Source organism: Henckelia pumila, chromosome 4 (assembly GCF_033568475.1).
Source record: "Henckelia pumila isolate YLH828 chromosome 4, ASM3356847v2, whole genome shotgun sequence".
Lineage (NCBI taxonomy): Eukaryota > Viridiplantae > Streptophyta > Magnoliopsida > Lamiales > Gesneriaceae > Henckelia > Henckelia pumila.
This window is the reverse complement of record NC_133123.1, coordinates 17,476,002-17,499,205: the sequence shown is the minus strand read 5'-3', so window position 1 is coordinate 17,499,205 and position 23,204 is coordinate 17,476,002. Positions and strand designations below refer to the sequence as shown.

At 32.9% G+C, this 23,204-nt stretch overlaps 1 protein-coding gene and 1 long non-coding RNA gene across 2 annotated transcripts; both read left to right on the top strand.

The window, feature by feature from the left end:
* Nucleotides 1–14,087: 14,087 nt before the first annotated feature.
* Nucleotides 14,088–16,268, top strand: LOC140864949 (uncharacterized). Its single transcript, XM_073269397.1, has one exon. The coding sequence runs from the start codon at nt 14,133–14,135 to the stop codon at nt 16,146–16,148; it is 2,016 nt and encodes a 671-aa protein (XP_073125498.1). The 5' UTR covers nt 14,088–14,132; the 3' UTR covers nt 16,149–16,268.
* A 3,048-nt stretch (nt 16,269–19,316) lies between these two features.
* On the top strand, nt 19,317–21,667 carry LOC140894413 (uncharacterized). The gene is made up of 3 exons (XR_012153816.1): nt 19,317–19,364; nt 20,525–20,783; nt 21,334–21,667. It is a non-coding gene; the product is annotated as an uncharacterized lncRNA (long non-coding RNA).
* Nucleotides 21,668–23,204: the final 1,537 nt, after the last annotated feature.

Here is a 23,204-nt window from a genome sequence, read left to right as displayed (position 1 = left end):
ATTCATTCTTTGCAAATGCACAAAATTTGTCAAATATATGAGACGCATGCATTGTCCCTGATTTGGGATAACTTCAAATATATTTGGAATAATCTCATATTTTTTTGGAATAAACAAATAGAAAATTGAGAATAAAATATTCAATTTTTAGGCAATATGGCACACTTTTATGACTCGTTTATTTGAGGCAGTATGAAACTCACTTTTTTGGTAATGTATGATTCAAATTCCCGAATTTAATCGATTATATTGAATATGTCGATTTGTTTTTAAGTTGTAACGTGTAAAGTTCTAGGATATAAAGACAGAGATCAGTTGCATAAGTGTTAATATGTAGTACTCATGGTACGTTCATAAAATACAAAATGACTATCTGATTTATGATCATAAAATTATATTTTACCCTCACAATAAAACAAAAAGTAATATCATTATGATCTGCCCTGCTCACTACATATAAAATATGTTTTAATCATAAATCAAACATTGATTGCGCCTCAAATCATAAATCAAACATTAAAATTTAAATAAAAACTAAATTAAACAAAGAACATATTTCATAAATTAATCACTAAAAGTACTCATCATTCAAGTATCTATCATCATCTTTAAACACAAAAATAAGTTCCAACTAAACAACTTCTAAATAAACTATGTCTTACGACCCAACTTCACACGATATGACAACACAAGAGAACCCAATACATAAGAGTACACTACAACGAGAACTCAAATTAATATAAAACAATAGTGTGTTCCACAGAATCATTAAATCAAGCGTAAACCAACAATGCTTCCACTAGAACAAGCATATCTCCTCGAAGGTCCGTGCTCGAGCCAACTTCCATAACCACTAGTTTTCTCCTATGTAAATGTAAAGATGGAGCATAAGTTGCTTTCTTGATTGAAAGCACAATATTTTTTGTTATGTCGACGATAACTTCTCAACACCTAAATAAAAACAAAATAATTTACAGTGAGCTTAAAAAGATAAAATCGTGTATGAAAATTTTAATAAAATTAGAGAATAATAAATAATTTAGTATTATTAGCTTCACAAAATTATCTACTAAATGTTACAAATAATAAGCATGATGACTTCCCATAAATAGTCGTTCAGCTGCCTTGATAATCTTAGGATGTCCATTCGAGAAAAATAAACTCGTCGAATAGAGTGCATTGATATGAAAGTATAATACTTCTCAAACTGTAGTGGAGATACATATCGAAGAATCATGGTTTCTAATGAAATTTCAGCACATTGTTCTCATGCTCACAAAAATATTCATCAAACTACATCCAATGAAGATTGAAATCACACAAATCTGTATTTTCACTTGTAACAACCAAAAAAGGAGATATTACAAGAATCATTTCTAGATTTCATTATCAAACTATTAAAAAAACTACATTCAATATAATAAGATCTAAACTGAAAATCATATATTCATTCGTATAGCACATGACATACAAAAAAACAGCACACAATAAAAAATTTAAGTAGCCCATTTTTATTTTAATGATAAAAATTATCAATATCTAAGTCATAATGCAGCACTAAAACCATTACGGTTCAGAATTAAATCGTTATAATTGAGAACAACAAGGAATTTCAGTTACTCTATCTCAAAATTCCAATAAATAATATTCATTCTCACCCACAGACGGAAAAACCAGAGATTGAAAAAAAAACTCTGTACCATTCACCCGATAACACAAAAATTTAATACAATCACTAAAACCATAACAAATCTTAAAGAATCGTTCAATTAAAAAGGATATATAAAAATAATTACACTACATCAAACAGTGCAATTCAATTTCTTGGCTGCAAATTTTTAAAAACCTAAAATAATACCTTAAAATCTTTGAAATAATGGTTCTTCAAAAGGATTTTCATGGTCCAGAAACAATTCACAACGATTAGCAACTTTCTTCAATCCGATTCGAAGCAGATCTGCAATATTGCGATCGTTGGATTAGTCGTTTACGATTGAAGGATAAATTTGTGGAGAATTTCAACAAGAATGATGGAAAGAAACTGTACGTTGTCTGCATTATAAGTAATTTTTATTTTATTTTTAAAAAGTTAGGGGTATTATTGGGTTTCAAAAGAAAGTGAGGGCATTTTCGTATTTTGTGCTCAAATAGGGAGTTGAAACAAATGTCTGAACTTTGACAGAGAGTGGGAACAAATATTTGCTGACACGGGGACTGAGGACAAATATAAGTTTTCTTATGGGGATTTATTGATCATTTTCCCTTTAGATAATTATTTATAAATAATTTTATAAGTTTTTTTATAAAAAAAATTAAATGTTGTTTTAAAAATAAATATATGTTTAAACTATCTACGATAACGGTGAAAAACTTTTGTTTTTTTAATATAAAAAACAAAAAAAATTAAAATTTAATATATAATTTTCCAGTATTATAAATTATTTAAAATATAAATTCAAAAATAAAATTTAATATATAATTTTTCAACATGCAAAAATAATATTTATAACATACTGAATAAATTTCATAGAGAGTCAATAAAATGACAAAGAATGACACTACAAACAAAGGTAAAGCAACACAAGAGGTGAGATTTTTTGCTTAGATATTGCCTGCTGGTGAAGAGGCGGCATTGCAGCTCCCAATGCTCCATTTTTCGGCATTCTGTTGTTCTTCTCATTACTTTTGAGGACACATGCAGTGACAAATAATATCTTCAAAATGATCATAAACTAGTTTAGAAAATTTATGTAGGGATATTTTTGTAAAAGCTAATTGGTGTAATAAGGTCGGATCACCAAGGGTCCCAATCTTTATATATAGTATAGATCAGTGTTTTTAGAACTGGACCGGCCGGTTCGACCGAGAACCGGTCGTCGGTCAGGTCCGGATCTCCATCAAAAACCGGAAAATCGGTCCAACTGGTCAGAACCAATCAAAATCGATCAAGAACCGGTTGGACCGGTCAATAACCGGAAAACGGGTTAAACCGGTTAAGCCGGTTAAACCGGTTGTTTTTTGAATTTTTTTATTTTTTTTCAAAATTTTTTATTTTTTATTTTTAAACTTTAAATTTAATATTTATATATATATATATACACGATTATTTGGAATTTGTACTTCATTAAAAAAATATTTTAATAAATTTTGGTTTTTTAAATTAAATAATTAAGTATTTAAATAATTTATAACTATAATTGATATTTTAAATATATTTACATATTTATTTAGCTTTCAAACTATGACAAATATATATTTTTTTGTCTATTTATATATATTTTTGAGTTTTTAAAATTCAAAATATATTATTTATTATATTATATTATATAAACGGTTTTTCGGTTCGACCGTCCCGTTAAAATGATCCGACCGGTTAAATTATTTTTTTAGGTAGACCGGTTCGATCACCAATTCGGTTATAAAAACACTGGTATAGATATAACAAAGTAGAAATCATATATATATATATATATATATATATATATATATATATATATATATATATACCAGATTGTCTTTGCAGTGATGAATAATATCTACAATACTCATAAACTAGTTTAGAAAATCTACGTATCAAATTTGTTAAGGAAAAGTCGATAATCACTTATTAGAAGAGGTTATAAATTAATATTACTTTAACGTGGTTATCTATTTTGTTTTATGTTCAAAATAAATTATTTTTTAAATAATATAAATTTCACGAAAAATAAAATATCTTGAGTAAAAATTAATTTTTTAAATACAAACAACACATGTGCATTAATTGTTAGTCTTTATGATATTGTTTCCATGGCACAATACATGTAGGGCTTGTTTTTCCATGGATTAGTGCAAGCGTAACCACATTCTATGCATACTTGAAATAGAAGTTAGTTCAACAAATCAAACACTACTTTGTTTTTCAAGACGTAAAGTAAGTTCAAACTTATCACATTATTAGAAATGATATTTGCTCTCCCAAATTTACATGAAACGTACACTACTTTGCTTCATTTAATCTTTATGCACGTTGGCACTTACGTGACCATATTAATATATTATAATTTCTTTTTAAAAAAAATTGGGATCGTTGTCTATGATATATTATTAAATTTGAGATCTTTTGATATCATTGTCCAATATCAAATTTGTTATTAATTAATTTAATATGTTTTTATAGCGATTTAATTACAAAAATATTATATATATTTTTTGGATATTTATATGTGAATATGTCATTTTTCTATTTTTTTTATTTCACATTTATTTTATTTTATTTTCATTAAAATAATGCTCTATACAAGCAAGCGACATGTGCATATGTTTTGTACTAGTTTCAATTATATTTTAGTCTCAACTATTGATATAATAAAACTTTTGTAATATCCCGTGTAGTATATTAAATGAAGCAAGTGTCTCAAACCCAAAAATTTATAGGGCGACAAAATCATATCAATATATATATATATATATATATATATATATATATATATATATATATATATATATATGATAGGTTCAAGAGCCCATTTTTTAAGAAACTCGTGAATATTACCATGATGAATAATAAGTCATTTTAATTTGCATCGATTAAAAAATAATAATAAGTCATATTTTAATTTGCATCGATAAAAAAACCCTATCGTAATTTTAAACTTGATTGAGCAACAAACAAATTGGCAAGATTCAATATCAAGCTGAGCAAAGGAGATGAGATCAATATATTCAACAAATTTTACTATATTATTAAACGTGAGAACTTTTAATATTATGATTCGTATCGCAATGTCAAATTTATTATAAATTAATTTAATACACAAGTAATAGATATTTAATTACGAAAATGTTATATATATTTTTGGATATTTATATGAACATATGTAATTTTTGTATTTTTGTTATTTCACATTTATTTTATATTTTAATTTTTTTTTTAAATAATGGACTATACAAGTAAAAGACGTGTGCATATAATTTGGGAGTAAATTGTAAATAAATCTTCAAACACAAACATAACTTTCTTTTAACTCCCTACCCTAAAGATTTTTTTTCAATAACTCCCTAGGTACAAAATTTAGTTAATCCAATGTTTAATTCTTGTACTTGATTTATGTTAATATGTGCTAAGAATATTAAGATTTTATACTAGAATTTGAAGATTTTGTGATCATTTATGGTATAGAGAATTATCCGCAAATTTGGTATCAGAGCCTTAGGTTAAATATTCAGACATAATATTGTTCGTTAAATCATGCTTATCTTTGACAAGAAGGTGGTTTTCTCCAAAAAATTATGAATTCAGACGAAAGTTTGAACAAGATTGATTCCACATATATGGAACTCTATAAACAAATGAATCTATTTAAAAATATATTCTCCACAACAGATCCCAAAATAGAGGATCGGGACACTTTTACAAGCTCTAAAGGAATTAAGAAATATGATTTTTAATTTTCGATTCCTAGAGATTATCCCAGATTTCTCTAAACTCTCCGAAGATCTTAGAAATCCAAAAGACGGTATAATATTACAGTAATCAACTGTATGAAATACCTCGACAAATTGAAAAAAATTCTTAAAAAACAAGAAGAAATTCTTATAACGCTAAAAGATCTTCAAACAAAAAATACAAAATCTAGAACAAACATATGGTTCTAAAAAGGAAAATACAGGAGGAAGGTTACCACCTTCTTTTGGTACTAAACATTTGTTATATCAAAAAGGTAAAACCAAAATGATACAAAAAACTTTAACAAATGAAGAGATAATGATCAATCTTATAAAAACAGTATCAGAGAAAAACACTATCTGATTACTACTTTAGAAATATTGGATCTCGATGATCTAAAAGATCTTGCATATTCATTTGAAAATCTTAGAGTAGTAGATCTAAATATGAAATCTACTGAGGATGAACAAGTCACAGGGATTCCTCCGAGATCACTAAAAAATTAGGTTAAAACAAAAGAACCTCAAAGTGAATTTCACGTTGGGAAAAATTCACATCCAGCAGGAATTAGGTCTAGAAGAAATAAAATTCCACTCCACCAAACTCTTTATATAAAAAACTATTTTAGATCCAATACATCCTTATGGGGTTATGTTAAACCTCGATGTTTCAGAATTTAAAAACAGAGAAGAACTTATAGATGATTGTACGTCAGCTATGAGAATCGCAGTTGGAACTTTAAATCTTAATACAGAAGGATTCATTAAACTTCTAGAAATGAGTCTAATGAGATCGGTAAAAATAGGGGAAATGACAATGTTTGAGACTAAGGAATCAGTCTTAGCAGGAGAATCTCTAAGCGAGATTCGAGGAAGAATGACATCATATTTAAAGCACAATGTATAGGTGTGAACTACTTCAACAATCAAGATACAGAGAAGAAAAAAAGGTATATACAAGCTCTGTATAGTCTCGAGTTACACGAAATTTGTTTAGTAGATGAATATATTATGTTATTCACTAAATACATATGGATCTTAGGATTTGAGGAAAATGTAGAAATTTAGCTATTTTTTGAAAAAAAATGCCAAGTCCTTAGAGAGAAATGCTAATAAAGGAATACGTTACAGGTAATACAAACGCTTTGGAAATAAGAGCTTCTTTTCAAAAAGGAAAATTGACAGAATGATGTCATATGACAGCATTGCAAAAGAACTACAAGAAGATAAGGGGTATTAATAAACATACTCTTTTATGTTGTAGAGAAACAAATTGTAAACAAGAAGGATTGTTTTATCTGAAAAGAAAGCATTCATAGCAACAAACAAAATTGAATTCCTTGACATTGGATTGATGAATCCGGAATAATCCCCACATTGTGTAGAAGGTATAGAATTTTTCAGAAAAACTCAAAGTCGTAAAACAAATTCAAAGTTTTTTAGGAGTAGTTAATTTTGCAGGGATGCTCATAAACAACCTAGCAATGCACAGAAAAGTGTTCAATCCTTTGTTAAAAAAAGATGCAAGATTCATATGGACCGATGAACACACCAAATGGGTTAACCAGTCGAAGTAGATATGTAAAAAATTTCCAAAAATGGCTATGCAAGTAGATGAAGATGATATGGTGTTGTTTACAGATGCCCGCGACGAATGGTGGCAGCTGTAGTAACCCGATTCCAGAATAAGTAATTAATTAACAATTAATGGAATGATCATGTTTAGAATGGGTAAACTTGATTAAATAATCTCCAATTAGGATTAAATATTTTAAAATCAGATCCAAGACATTCGAAAATGGCCCGAAGGATTCCAAGTCATCGGGTGGATCGGATGATCCAAACCCGAGGATCGGATGGTGTGAACTGGGGAGTTCGGTGGTAAGTTTGAGTTCGGAATTTGAGTGTGGATCAGACGATCCGATTGTGTAGTTTAGATGATCCAAACTATTTTCGATAGGTTTTCGATGCGTTTTGCATTTAGAAGACACGTGTAGGTAGATCGGATGATCCGAAGAGCAAGATCGGATGATCCGAACTCAGATAAGTCAGGTGTCGAACATGAGATAATCAAGATGAAACCATGTAGTGAGATCAGACGATCCCAATTGTGAGATGAAACCGTCCGAAGTGTTGGCAGGGGAAAGTGCCAAGATTTTGGACGCGCGGCACACATGCAAGATCGGATGATCCGAACTCGGAGATCGAACCTGTCGAACATGCTCTATAAATAGGGGGTCTGAGAGCTCCATTTATTGCTCAATTCCCTCTTCTCCTCTCATTTAGTTTATGTTTTTGGGTGTTTATAGCCACCTAAGTGGGTCCGAGAGTTGGCGGGTTGTCTCCGGAGCAGTAGAGGAGCTATGCGCAACTCGCGGGACAGTTGCCATTAGCGGGATAACGACGGACACAGCCCGCAGGTATGTTCGAGGTCCCTAAAAAATTAGAGAGTATTTAGTAGCTTAGTTAAGGATTTTAGAGCATATTAGATGATTCATGGTTATCTTGAATTGTAGTGATGGACTGTAGATGCGGAGACATATGGGATTGTCTTGAGGTACGTAAGTACTGACTGAGATTGCCAGCGAGTATGCATGCTTATGTGTTGCATTTATGTGCCATGATTGCATGTTATTGCTTTGATATATTATGTTGCATTGCATAGATCATATCGAGTATGCGTCTCTTTGAGATGAGCCAGTCAAGTAGGGTCGTTCAGCCCTTGTTTGGACGACTAGACGCAAAGAGTCATTCTGATCGACAGGTCAAGCGGACTCTAGTGCTCTTTGAACATTTTTTAGATCCAAGCCCGGTTAGGAGTGAGTGGAAGTACCTAGTGGTTTGATTCTCCGTTCGGTACTACTCACATTCTAGACTCCAGTCTGAGCAGGTTTTGTTCAAGATTGATCATTATTTTCAGATATGGATACCCAGTCATTTTATTATGCATGCATTATGCTTGTATGTTTTCCCATTCTTACGTTCTGAGCGTAATTCGCTCACATCTAGTATTTTCTACGCTTTTTGGACACCCCATTCGATGGAGCAGTTGCAGGTAGTTCACCCAGAGACTTGGAATAGTCGGTTGACCAATGCATAGCAGCAGGGATAACAATTAGTTTTTATTTTATTTTATTAAGATTAATTCAATTGGATTGTATTTATTGGAAGTAGTTCACTGGTTGTATTCTGCTGGTCCAACATGTATTTGTTTTTCCGCTAGTTTATCTTTGATTATGTTTATTGTCTGCTTAATTAAGCTCTGATTAGTAGGTGACCTGGGTAAGGGTTACTACAACATTCCTTACTAAGCTCACTCTATATGGGGAAGTACCATGCAGATACTATAGCGGTCTATTTATAGAATCTGAGGGTATCCGATGGAATATCAATGAAAAGAAATTTTAAGCAGTTAAAAAGGCTTTTGAAAAAATGACCATTATTTTTTACTTGAGAAAAATTTACCTTAAAGGTTGATAACACCCAGGTTAAAGTTTTCTTAAGAAATAAAATTGAATCTAAATATGAGAAATCTAGGCTTTTAAGATGGCAAGTTCTATGTCAAATTATATTTTTTACAGTGCTATCATTGAATCTCATGAGAATATTCTTGCATATTTTCTAACAAGAGATGGAAGACAGTGATGTCGATTTCTCATGAAGATGCAGAGGCACCTCAGGGAATGCCTTGGGTTGCTACAATCCGAGTTCAACCAGCTAGTCATAAATACAGATATGTTTGGCCAGTTACAACAAGCTAATCGGATCAAAGTATTTAATCAAATTACAGTATGTGTACAAGCTCAAACACAATTATGGGCTGCTATATAAGGGTCGATTCTTCGAGCCATCGAGAAACCACTAGTTTCTCAAAAACAAAAAAAATGTTAAAACCATCGTGTTTTATAAAAAACAAGAAATACAACCATTGGTTGTAGAGAAAACTTTTGTGGATTCTAATATCCAAGATACAAGTGCAAATCCATCATCAGCTTTTGATGAATTGGACGAAGCAACAATTGATGAGAAAGAATTATCAAGTCAACCCACCGTTTCTGGGATAAAAGAAGAAAAGATCAATATTAGGCCTAACTTGGACAAAACACAAATCTAAAATTGCTAATAATCAAGCTGTTATTTCTCCATTTCAGATATATCAACAAAAATGAGAGAAATTTGAGTTGAAAGAATTAAAAGAATAGTTAGAAGATATTTTGGCAAAAGGGTACATTAGACCGAGCGTTTCACCTTGGGACGCTCCGGTTCTATTTGTACAAAATAACGACGGATCAATGAGACTTTGCATTGACTATCGGCAACTGAACAAGGCAATTGTAAAGAATAAATACCGACTGCCTAGAATAGACGATTTATTTGATCAGTTGCAGGGTTCATTGGTTTATTCCAAGATTGATTTGAGATCCAGATATCATCAATTGAGAGTTTGAGATGAAGATATACCGAAAATTGTATTCAGAACGAGGTATGATCATTTTGAGTTTATTTGTACAAGAAGAGAAATCAACCCGAATACTTGTAGGGTTAACATTGCGGGAAAATACCCAAGGATTTGGCTAAAAATTAATGCCAATCCTAAGGATTTAAAGCTATGGTATTAATTTCGGGCTTTGGCCTTGGTTTATATCAGATCACCAAGCTTCCCAAAAATTTCACAATTGCCAAAGTGGATTCAGAAAGAAGTTCAAGAAACATGGGCAAATAATGATCATTTGTCCAGAGGAGATGTTCTAGAATTATATTTCTTTAGTGCATCTCCTGAACCAACAGGGAAAGGATCACACGAGGCCTTTCATTTCGTCAAACATAGGAGACCTGATTCAAACAATCAAATATTTATCAAGGATCCTATGTCTGAATAAATACCACTGGTTTCTACGTTTGGAGAGTATGAAATCTCCACCCGAATAGTATGGGGTATTTGGGTCTGCCTCACCGAGATGGACAAAGTTAAGTTCTCATTCAAGTTTTACCAAACTTCTGTGAATGGATCTTTCATGTTAAATACAATGACGGGAAAAACTATGAGATTTACGGAAGAACTCTTCAAAAAAAAAAAGAGAAACATTTTGTGGATCGGAACAGCAAGCTTCTAGGGAGTAAAGAAACTCGCCGGAAATTTTGCAACATGGCTCATATGAAAAGATGGTCAGAGGTTATCTGTTTGGAGTGCCCAAACCAAAAGGATCCTCAATTTGGGAAAAGTTTCCGACCCCGAACGGATCGAAAATTTTTTTCCTAGACAAGCAAAGTTAGTCAGTGACCACCAAAGACGCATTTTCCTAGGGAACCACTGTAAAAACAAAAGATGTCACGACAACAATAAAGCAGGCATGTGAGGAGGATAGAGTCAAAAGAAAAAGGCATACATGTGATTCCTCCACTAGCAAAAGATGTCATCAATAATGACATAAAAGTCAAGGTAGAAAGCTGTGAGATTCCCTAAAGTTTATCGGTGAAATAAGTGGAACCACAACTATAAATACAAACATTCAAGGAATCTAAAGACATCGATCATTACCTTCAGTTTTCTTACAAATAAACTGTTGTAATATTTCTATTTCTATTTTGTAATAAGTTTTCAAGTTTTATGTGTTTCAAGAACAAAACTACTATGAGTAGCTAAAACAAGTTGTTTTCTCCTCTTCAAAGGAGTTGACTTTTGTAATAATATTATGTCTGAATAAATTTCTCTAAGTTCTTGTTCTTCTATGCTCACATTTTATAATTAAGCTTATATACCCTGCGCCTTAAGGTGAAAAATGAATTAAGGTTGTGTTGGGTGTCGTTGAAGGAGCTTGTGCAGAACCATCTGTTGCGACTGTGTGGTTGGAGTGTGAGGAACACTTCGTAAAACTCGACAGGTATGACCCGGCGAAATTATGGTCAAAAAATTATTTAAGTTTAATTCATGATACGAAAGCATGTTAAACCCTAATCCAGAGTATATCGGCTGAAAACTTTGTGTAACCAATAGTCCTTCATGGCTGAAACTGGTTCGATAGGTAAAACAATATCACATACAAAGGATTAGTTACTTATTACATAATTAACTCAAATTTGGGACCACTAGAAAATGAAAACAAAGAAAAATAGGTGTAGGGAGTTAAGAGAAAGAAATGTTTGGGAAAAGAGATTTTAAAATAATTTACCCATGCTTTTACTACTTTCAATTATATTGTAGTCTCAATGATTGATAATAATAAAACTTCCATTATATCACATCCCGGACCTGTAGTATATTTAGGGCTGACATACCGTACCAAAATACCAGATTTTGGCATACCGTACCGAAATTTTTTCGGTATCCAGATATTTTTTCGGTATACCGAATTTTTTTCGATATCTATACGGTATCAATATGGATTTTTTTCGTACCAAATTTTCGGAATTTTACTATCGGTATCGGTATGAATTTTTTCATACCAATATTTGTAGTAAGGTATATCGAAAAACCACCCCTAAGCATATTAAATTGGGAAAGTGTCTCAGGTCCAAAAATTTATGGGACGCCAAAATCATATTTATAAGATGTGTGTGTATGTGTGTGTGAGTGAGTGAGTGAGTGATAGGTTCAAGAGCTTATTTTTAAGAAGCTCGTGAATAATAGTTAATAATCCATGATGTATAATAAGATATATTTTAATTTGCATCGACGATAAAAAAAAAAACCTTAATTTTAAACTTAATTGAGCAACAAAAAATTGGCGAGATTCAATATCAAACTGAACAAATGAGATGAAATCAATGTATTCAACAAATTTTCACATGTTGAACAGATCATGAGAAGATAAAGTCATTCAAATACTCGAGAGAAGCCACAGAAAACGGAGCAATTGAAAAGTAAAAAATCTCTTTTCCTTCCACGGCTCAAGTATATAATATATTTAGATTTTATTATTTCAATATCTAAGTTTTTTTAATTGGGTATTTTTGTCTACTTTGAATATTTGCAAAAACATTTGGAATTTGAAGGGATATTGTTTGAACTTGAATTATTGCACAAATATTTTGAATCTGAATGATAATGACAAATAATCATAAATCAAATAGTTCGATTAATCTTTCGTATGCTTTGAGAGTCTAGCATGTTCTCATAATTTATGTTTAATTTTGTATAAGAATATGTTGGATTTTATTAAAATTAGTGAATTATTGGATTGTTCTTAATTAATTTGTTACTCGATTTGATAATGGGGAGATTTTATAATTTTATTTTCAAGAATATCATTTTATGAAAAGTCTAATTGCGAGATGAACAATATTCAAATGACTATGTATGGTTTGGAACATGATTTTATATTGGGCTAATTGCATACATTATCCTTGTGAAATCACAAAATTGCCGAGAACATCCTATAACTGTTAACTGATTGTGTTTTCAAATTTTGAGCACAAACACTCTTGAAAACACCTACGGACAAGCAGTGAATGCTTAAAGTTTTTAAAACATGTGATGCATGTGCTCGATATTTGAAAACGAGAGAAATTAATAACATTATTTTTTCATAAAAGATTTTTAGCAATCTCAAGATTTCACAATGGTGGTGCATGGAGTTAACCTTTTTATATTTTGTTTGGACCTTCTTAATTTTTTCATTATTTGCTTATGACATATTCTTTTGGATGGTATATTTTATTTCTAGAATGGATGTTACAAATACTATTATATTTATGTCGATAAAAAAATATAGAGAAAAACTTCTATAAGACGATCTCACGGATTATTTTTGTGAGACAAGTCTCCTATTTTGGTTACTAATTAAAAAATATTATCTTTTATGCAAAAAATATTACTTATTATTGTAAATATGAGTAGGATTGACCCGTCCGTCTCACATAATACCCACTAAAAAATATATGGATACTTCGAGGGTATCATTTTTTTATGCTAATATCAGGCTTCAAAATATCAAGTTCGACACTGATGATATCGCTTCAATTGATATTTTATAAAATGAATATCTAATTCAACTTGTGAAAGTAATTTTTTGGGCAAATCGTTTTACGAAATTTATCTACGAAACGAGTGAAATCGATTCATACAAAACGAAAGGCAAACAAGTCGATATAAGCAACATATAAATGGAAAAAAAAAATATTTAAAAATAAAAAATAATAAATCAATTTAATAAAGAGTAATACTTTTTAATGGATAATCCATACAAGAGACCCGTCTCATAAAAATGACCATTGAGACCGTCTCATAGGAGTTTTTGCCTTTAATAAAAAGATTGTCTAAAAAATGATGATGTTAGAAACTCAATCTTAGGCTTCGTTTGGTAGCATTATTATTAATCTATGTATAGTTTATCTTATCTAATTCTACGTTTTTTTCGTCATATTATTTATCATTCTATTAATTATTTATTTTACATAAATCAAATCATCGAATTTAAATTACTATATTACCCCTTATAAATAATATTATTCATATTTTATTTATTATTAAAAAAACAAAAAAGTAATTTTGTATTTTTATATAAATTTAAACCAATCAAATCAAATAAACTATAATTTATCAATCAAATTAATTACTATATTCACTATCATTTCTTATTTATTTTTTATTACATTACATTAAAATATTTGTCCTATCATATATTATTTATGATATCGTCCACGTCAAAGTGAGCATTAATGTCAAAACGTGGAACCTAAAAATCGAAAGATTTGGAAGGATAAAGATGGCACGTATTTCTTATCCTTCCATATTTTTTCTTGACCAAACATCAATGGAACCCACCGGAACCATCGTCTTCACTTCTGTAGACAGACCGTATTACGGCTTCGACATTTTCTCCGTCCATCTCCCCTCCCTTACCGAGGATCGCCTCACCGACGGTGTATCCATCAACTTCAACGGTCAGTTCGCCGCTGAATCCGTGGCCGGGCTTGTGTACATCTCCGAACGAACTGGGTCGGCCCGAATTTACCTCAAGCGTGCCGGAGACTCCGTCCCGGAGCAGCTCCATTCTCCGCCGGAAAGTCTCTTTCACGACCGCCCAGCCATAAGAAACGGCCGTCTTTACTTCATCTCTACACACGAACCTCCCGACAAGCCGTTTCGTAGCTGGTCGGCTCTTTACTCCACGGAGCTCGGTGTGAAATCACCGCCCCCGCCCCTTGTTCAGCGGTTGACACCCTACGGATGCGTCGATTACAGCCCTTCAATCTCTCGTTCCGGGAAGCTTATTGCGGTGGCTTCCTACGGATCTCGCCGTTGGGGTGGCGAATTCCATCATCTCCGAACCGATATTGTCGTTTTCCCTGAAACTCAGCCATCGAAGCGTGTGGTTTTGTGCCAGAACGGTGGCTGGCCGACGTGGGGCGGCGACTCTGTTGTGTATTTCCACCGCAAAGTTGATGATGGGTGGTGGAGCATTTTCAGAGTCGATTTTCCCCAAAACTTTGAGGAGTCCACCACGATTCTTGCCCCCGTCAGGATCACGCCACCCGGAGTCCACTGCTTCACGCCGGCAGCTATGCACACCGATCTTGGCAGGATTGCGGTTGCCACCAGGAGAAAGGGCAACAACTATCGCCATATCGAAATTTTCGAGCTCGAATCCCAAAAGTTCTATCCTGTGACCGAGTTGCTGAACCCACATTGCCACCATTACAATCCTTTTGTTTCGGTAGAATCTACGAATCTCGGGTACCATCGGTTCCGAGGGGAATCGGATTCATTGATAGTTCCGCACCTCGAGCCGGTTATTTCTCCAGTTAATGGACTGCACATGCTCATGCTCAATGGTTCTTTCCCTACGTTTTCTCCCTCAGGAGACCTGATTGCGTTTAACCATGATTTTGACAATAATTCCGGCCTCAAAATGATCAAATCCGATGGTTCAAAGAGATGGACATTGTTTGAGAATCGAACTACGTTTTACAATTCTTGGAGTCCTGTTGATAACAATGTCATATTCACATCCATTGGTCCTATCTTTGAATCAGAGAGAGCTAATGTGCAAATAGCTCGAATCGCATTTGATCCATCGAATCTAACCGAAAATGTTTCCACCATTCCGGTGGATATCAAGATTCTCACCCGAGAAGAAACAGGGAACAATGCCTTCCCTTCGTGCTCACCTGATGGGAAATCCATTGTGTTTCGTTCTGGACGATCGGGGCAGAAGAATCTTTACATAGTCGATGCTGTTATTGGAGAGTTTGATGGTGGAATCCGGCAGATAACCGACGGGCCATGGATCGATACAATGCCAAGCTGGTCACCTGATGGGAAGTTAATCGCCTTTTCTTCGAACAGACACAATGTAGATTCAGCTGAGGGTGCATTTGGCCTGTATGTGATGAGACCAGATGGCAGTGGTGTGAGTAGAATCCCAGTCTCTGTATTAGACCAAGAAAGGGAGAGGCTTAATCATGTATGCTTCAGCGGGGACTCGGAGTGGCTTCTATTCACATCAAATTTGGCTGGCGTTACGGTCGAGCCAGTGTCGCTTCCGAACCATTTCCAACCATATGGTGACTTGTACTTGGTGAGGTTGGACGGAAGTGGATTGCGAAGGCTGACATGGAACGGATATGAGAACGGGACGCCCGCTTGGCACCCGAAAGATTTGTCACCGAAGGTAGACGACGAGTATGATCTCGGTTTTTCGGGGTTGTCTTTGAGAGGGGGAGCCGATGGGGATAAGTTGAAAGGGCAGTTTGAAGAACCCTTGTGGATCAGATGTTGACTTTTAAGCTTGTGGTTATACCTCAATTCTTGGAAGAGAGTTGCTTCTTGCTGAAATCTAACGTTTGTACGATCCCATGTATGTAAAATTGTCATAATAAATGGAGTTTGTTTTAGATCACAGTTGAATAATGTTCTTGGTGTTTTGATGAGATTTATTGGATTTTTCTAATCGGCAATAAAAATAATAATACAACCGAAAATAGACATTAAATTGAACACTATATAAATATAAATCACTTCTAAAGTATAAAAATATGAGTAATTAGTAAACAAAATCCCTTACTTTCCCACACTTCAATTACACTGGAAAACTTCGCTGTTATTTTTTGCGTAATGTCTCAAAGGTGCATCAAATTGTTCGTATAGCGCATATATGTTGGAACAATAACACAAACTATGCATATTATGGTTGTCCGCTCCAATTGCTGCTTCAACTTTTACTTCATTTATTCAAAAATAAATAAATAAACAAATGGATCAATTTACACTACATTTTTTGTACATTCTATCTATGAATAAATTTTACACTTTAGGCATAAAGTAGAGTTATAGACAACAAAAATTTTGAAATTGTTAATATCAACAATCTTGAACAAATTCTGTGTTTGGTAGCCTAGATTACATTAGGATAAGCCTACTATCTAATGTTTGGTTGCATTTTTTTGGTGGAATTTGCTTATACCAAAGGCCCGGTATAAGTAAATGTTCACAATAAAAAACACGGTACTGCTGTTTGGGTATTGGAGATAGTATTATTAAAAGCCCAAATGTATACAGTGTCTCGGATTATGGATTTTTGGACTTTCTACCTATGGGGACCTCGGATTGCTAATCTCATCTTAAGGCAATTAATGAACAATTAACATTCATTAAACATCAATTAAATAAACCAAGAGCCAAGTAAAAAAATTTTTTTTTTTTTTTTTAAAATTTCAGTGTCTCGCTCGATCGGTGAAAAACACCCGATCGAGCGAGCACAATTGCTCAACTCTCGGATGGAACAAAATTTGGTCTCGCTCGATCCGTCAACTTCTGCGGATCGAGCGAGCCAAAAACTAAATTCTCTATTTTGCAAAATACAGGGCTCGCTCGATCCGTCAACTTCTGTGGATCGAGCGGGCTTCAAATTTCCAGAAAATCTGCAGAAATACATTTTGTTGTCAATCCGATTCCTTCCAATCTAAATCATCAAAACATGGTCCAATACATGATATATCAATTCCAAAACCTGCATATACATATAACCAAGGTCACAAGCATCTATACATGCATTTTATTACATCGAACAAGTTGCTAAAGATCGTAAACGACAATAACTAACTCAAATGTCATACATGTAATCCAAACCAACATAACTAAGGTTTAGTGCTTCTAAAGTTCAAGACATCATCTACAACCCGAGTCCTCACGTGCTAAACTCTCTCCCAGCTGTCAATGACGTCGATGAATAGCTCCTGCCCCTTCTGTTGTCATGCATACATACAAAACAAGACAACAGCCAGATAAACTCCGGTGAGAAAACATTCTCAGTATAACCAACATATAGAAAGCGTTAAATAAATCATCTTGACTTTATTTAAACTCGACTCAACAAATAGAGTACGTAAACGCTTTATACACGAATTGATTCACATAACTTCAAAGCCATCAAGGTTCATAACTGATCTTGACATGGATATCCATCTAACGAGTTCGTAACCGACTCGCAAATAAGGTTAACAGCAACCTTGGCATAGAATCAATTCAATATAGCATCATATCAACTCGAATATAAAGATCCACTACCTGAGATGGATCGATAACATCACAATCAAATCAAAAACATAAACAAGTATGTGATTTTTGCGGGCCAACTCAAGATTAGTCGTTCTTGAGTTTCAAAGTCCCTACTTCGCGATGTCGTCATTATACCTTCGTTTATTTTGGTTCTGAACTCTTCAATCTGAAATATAATAACCAAAATACTCATATCAAACTTCATTCAAGATTATCATTTCAGAAACGAATCAAAACCATCAAGAATTCATCAATCAATCGCATTTCAAACCTCAACTCTTTCTTCGTCGGTTTAAGTCGGCGTCTTGTGTCGTTTAGCCTTCAAACTCAACTGAAATTGAAGAATAAAAATGCTATAACATTCACATCATCAAGATAACAACTTCAGCTCAGATATAGGCTATCAAAATGATCCAAAAACTCGAATCGACAGCGTAGCGATTGAAAATCGGTAACCGACGTAATTCCGAAACCACTTCTAACTTCAAAACCCAAATCATACGTATATTCAAGTCAATAACCAGCTGATAAATCATTCAAATCCTCATCTCAATAGCTATAAAAATCGATTAACATGCTGGAATCAAGATTGGATACATGTAATACAAACTCATCAATCCGGTTTCGATATAGAATCGCATAAACATCGATAAACATAATCGAAAACTCAACATCTGATATCTGCCATTTATTGATTTCGAAATCCATATAACACAACATAAAACTTACACGAGATCGAAGCCCTCGTCGTAAGGATTCCAGAACAATTTACGGAATCGAAATCGGATAACCGGTTCAAAAGTTACGGCAAATTGAAACTCAAAGTTTCAAAGGACAAATGAAGAAGAACGGGCTCTGTTCTTATTTTCTGAATTCTCTACCAACAATACACGTATCATGCTGATAATTATATTTCAAATCTGATAACTTTCAATCAAAATTGCACTTTAGTCCCTCAACTCTTCAATAATTACAATTTGGTCCTCGACCCTTATTTTAATTCAATTTCAATCCTAAATAATTTAAGAATATTAGAATTTAAATCGAAACTCTAAATATTCCCAAATTAAATATACTCGGATTAAAATCAAATTAAATTCGGATTAATTTCTAATTAATCCCGGGCCTTACACTACCCTTTTGCCCACATGTTTGATCTGTCTATTGCAGCTAGCATGGCACAGTCAATGTCAAGGACGAATGCTTTCAAAGGTTGTGGTGGGCTGTAGCCCAGCCAAATTTTTATTTTTTTTTACTACCCAGTACCCATATAATTGTTCATCTCTCTATTCTAGCCAGCCCACCCTTTCAAGTCCAGCCCATCTCCATAAAATTTAATTATCACTTTGTTGCCTTTTCTCAATTTAAGATTTTGTTCTTCTCACAGCATAAACATTGGTGATTGGACAACGACATCGGCAGTCTCCCTCCAACGCAGGTTAATTTAATTTTTTAATTTTTTTGTTTTCTCCTTTCGGATTTCTTAATCATACAATTTCTTTGATCATCTGTTTTTTTTTTTTTTTTTGTATCCATGTTCATTTCGATGACCAATATTTGAGGATTTTTCGATCAGATTCTTTTCGGGTCGGTCTTGGAAGTTAGAATACTTTGTCAAGCAAGTCTATTTAATATTTAAATCATCACACCCCCATTTGCATTTAGTGTTGCATCTTCTACATGATTTGTTAGCATTACTTTTTAATTTATGTTTCCTAAAAATATTATTATTTAAATTTTTTTATAATTAAATAATATGTAAATGCACTTCTTATTTACTTTGAAATTGGCAGGCATTGAAGTAATAATATCGATATAAATTTGACGAATTTACATAGAATTAAGTTGGACCACCATTATTTTCTCCTTTATATGTACTAGGGTTGTGAATTTTTTTATTTATATGTATCAGTGTATGTAATATGCGTGGGTTTATGTATAAGTGGATTACTTATTAATGCCACTGGATTTTTTTTTTTATTAAAATAATTTTTCGTATGCAATTTATTTATTAAAATATTTTCCCTTACAAACTTTAATTGCTAAATAAAGACATGGGTGATAAATTGATTGTTATTTTTTTGATTGTTATCTTATTATTTTTTTAGGAATATAAATTAAACTATTACAAAATAGAGCATCAATCTGCTCAAAGAAAGGAAAAACATTGATATCTTCTTTCTTTAAAAAAAGAGATCATTAAACTAGTGAAAATACTTCAATTTCTACAGTCTCTACAATGGACCATCAATTTAGTGAAAGTCTTCCAATTAGTGTCCAAATTCCTTCAATTTCCTCACCTAGAAACGACCATCAGTCATCCTCCAATTGTATTGAACGAGATCTGAAAAAAAAAAACAAATATGTGAATATAATGTTAATCTACGAGATGGGATAAGACGTTCATATCTGAAAATGGGACCTTATCAACCAGATATGTTGGAGTATCCGGTTATAAAATTTGGAAGTCAGAATCGTCGTTTTTAAAAAAATGATTCCAGAGATTTCATTGGTTGGAGTATTCGCCTTCTACAAATAAGGCATATTGTTTTTATTATTTTCTTTTTCTGAATAATGTTAATTCAACTAATATTTCAGCACTTGTCAATGGAGGATTTGACAATTGGATTAGAGTAAACCAAGGAAAGACGTGCATTTCTTGCTCATATTGTTTTTGCAGCATCTTCGCCTCATATTATGTGCGAGAGAAGGGCTGAAAATTTGATGAGACCCTCACAACATATTGACAAATTTATGCATGCCCAATATAAAGAGGAAAAGGAGAAAAATCATTTGCGTCTGAGGACCTCAATTGTGGTTGTTCGCTGGCTAGCACTTCAAGGTTGTGCCTTTAGAGGTAATGATGAATTTTTATCTTCATTTAATCGTGAGAATTTTCTTAAGTTGGTGAAGGCTTTTGCAAAAATAAGTACAAAAATTTATGAAGTTATACTTGAGAATGCTCCCAAAAATGCCCAATATATTTCTCCAAAAATTCAGAAAGAGATTTTGCATATTATGGCCAATAGAGTACGACAAATGATTTCGTGAAGAAATTGGAGATAATTGTTTCTCTATTATTGTTGATGAAGCACGAGATATATCTAAAAGAGAACAAATGATCATTATCTTGAGGTTTGTGAATAATAATGGGATTTTGACAGAAAGATTTCTTGCCATCAAAAGTGTTAGTGACACTACCTCATTGAATCTGAAAAAAGAAATATCATATGTTCTTGTTTATCATGACCTCCAAGTTAAGAAAATTAGAGGCCAAAGATATGATGGTGCTAGTAATATGTGTGGCGCGTGGAATGGACTTCAGACATTATTTATTAGAGATTGTCCATATGCATATTATGTTCACTGTTTTGCTCATCTATTACAACTGACATTGGTTTCTACAGCCAAGGATGTCAATGTTATTTGGCATTTCTTTTCTCATTTGGATAATATTGTTAATATTGTCACTTCTTCCACCAAGAGCATTGCTGAGTTGCATACTGCACAGAGAAATGAAATTGAGCATATGTTGGCAACTGAAGAACGTGATTCTGGAAGTGGGGCCAATCAGATTGGTAATTTGTAGCGAGAAGGAGCTACTCGTTGGAGTTCTGACTATGACTCGATAAAAATATTGATACGTATGTACGCTGCAACTTGCAAAGTTTTTGAAGTTCTTAGTGAAAATTATCCAAATGGAAGAGCTAAGGCTGAAGTTCGGGGGATTTATAGAAACATGGCAAGCTTTGAATTTGTGTTCATTTTGCACTTGATGCATAAAATTATGAGAAAAACAAATACTCTTTGTCAAATTCTTCAAAGAAAATCTCAAGACATTTTGACAGCTTTTGCATTTGTCTCCACTACCAAAACTATCCTTCAAGAACTTAGAGAATTTGAATGGGAAGAATTTATTCATGGAGTAAAAGTTTTTTGTTCAAGAAATGAAATTTATGTGCCTAACCTTGATTGTTTATACAAGATCGGTCATTCCCGTCAGCAAATCACAGTTGAGCATCATTACCACTTTGATGTTTTTAATGCAGCAATAGATTTCATCTTGATGGAGTTAAATACTCGGTTTAATGAGTCATCAGTGGAACTTCTTTCTCTTAGTACAAATTTAGACCGAAAAATTCATTTGACTCATTTAACAGTGATGATATTTGCAAGCTTTCTACGAATTTTTATCCTAAATATTTCACATATCAAGATATCATTGCTTTGGAGTATGAATTGGTACATTATAAACTTGACGTTATGCAGAATTTGAAGGTTTCGACACTTGTTGAGTTGTGCCAACAATTGACTGAGAGTGGGCAGTCAAAAATTTACGTTATGTTGACTAGATTGATTCATCTTATTTTGACGTTACCTGTTTCTACCGCCACTACCGAGCGAGCATTTTCAGCAATGAAGCATGTGAAGACGGCACTTCACAATAAAATGGAAGATGACTTTCTTGTCGATTGTTTGACACTCTATATTGAACGATATTTAGGTAAGGATATAGATGTAGATTCTGTTATAGATGAATTTATGTTTCAAAATCTCGTAGGGCTCAAATTTTTTGAACAGTATAATATTTATATATATAATATATTTTTTGATAATAATATATAATTTATTATATTAAGTTCAAGCCTCCCCCCTTCTAATTCCTGGATCCGTCCCTGAATGAAGTGAATATCAAATCTAATTCAATAATTTACCATCGATTACATGTGTATAAGTCGGGATATCGTAGAAGTGAAAATATTTTTAAACACCGTGGGGAGATTATTTTTTAGATTGCATCAAATTCGATAATAAAATCTATATTATCCAGCCAATATAGAGAAATATCATTTACCGTATTAAATACCTTAGGAATATCGTATTTGTTGATCTGAGATGAACGAGAATAACTCAAAAGATGATGAACAATGTTTGTGAACCAAGTGGTTGTTCCGAGATGATCCCACAAAGATTTGTGGTTGAAAGGTTGTAAACGTTAGTGGAGGACATTTTTGGTAAGTGAATATTGAATAATATCTATGCAAGAGTTTATCAAGAGTAACAAACAATTATACACATAGAATCTGTTTATCTTTATCATTCACACCAAAACAATACACTTTTAAATTTATTATTTAAATTATCCACTAAATTATCAATCCATCAATTATCTCATCACCGGAACCAAACACGGGTATTGTCAGCTAACCCACGTTTTTTTTTTTTTTCGGATTATTCTATGCTACACCTGGAGTACTTCTCCCCCCATGATGTGGTC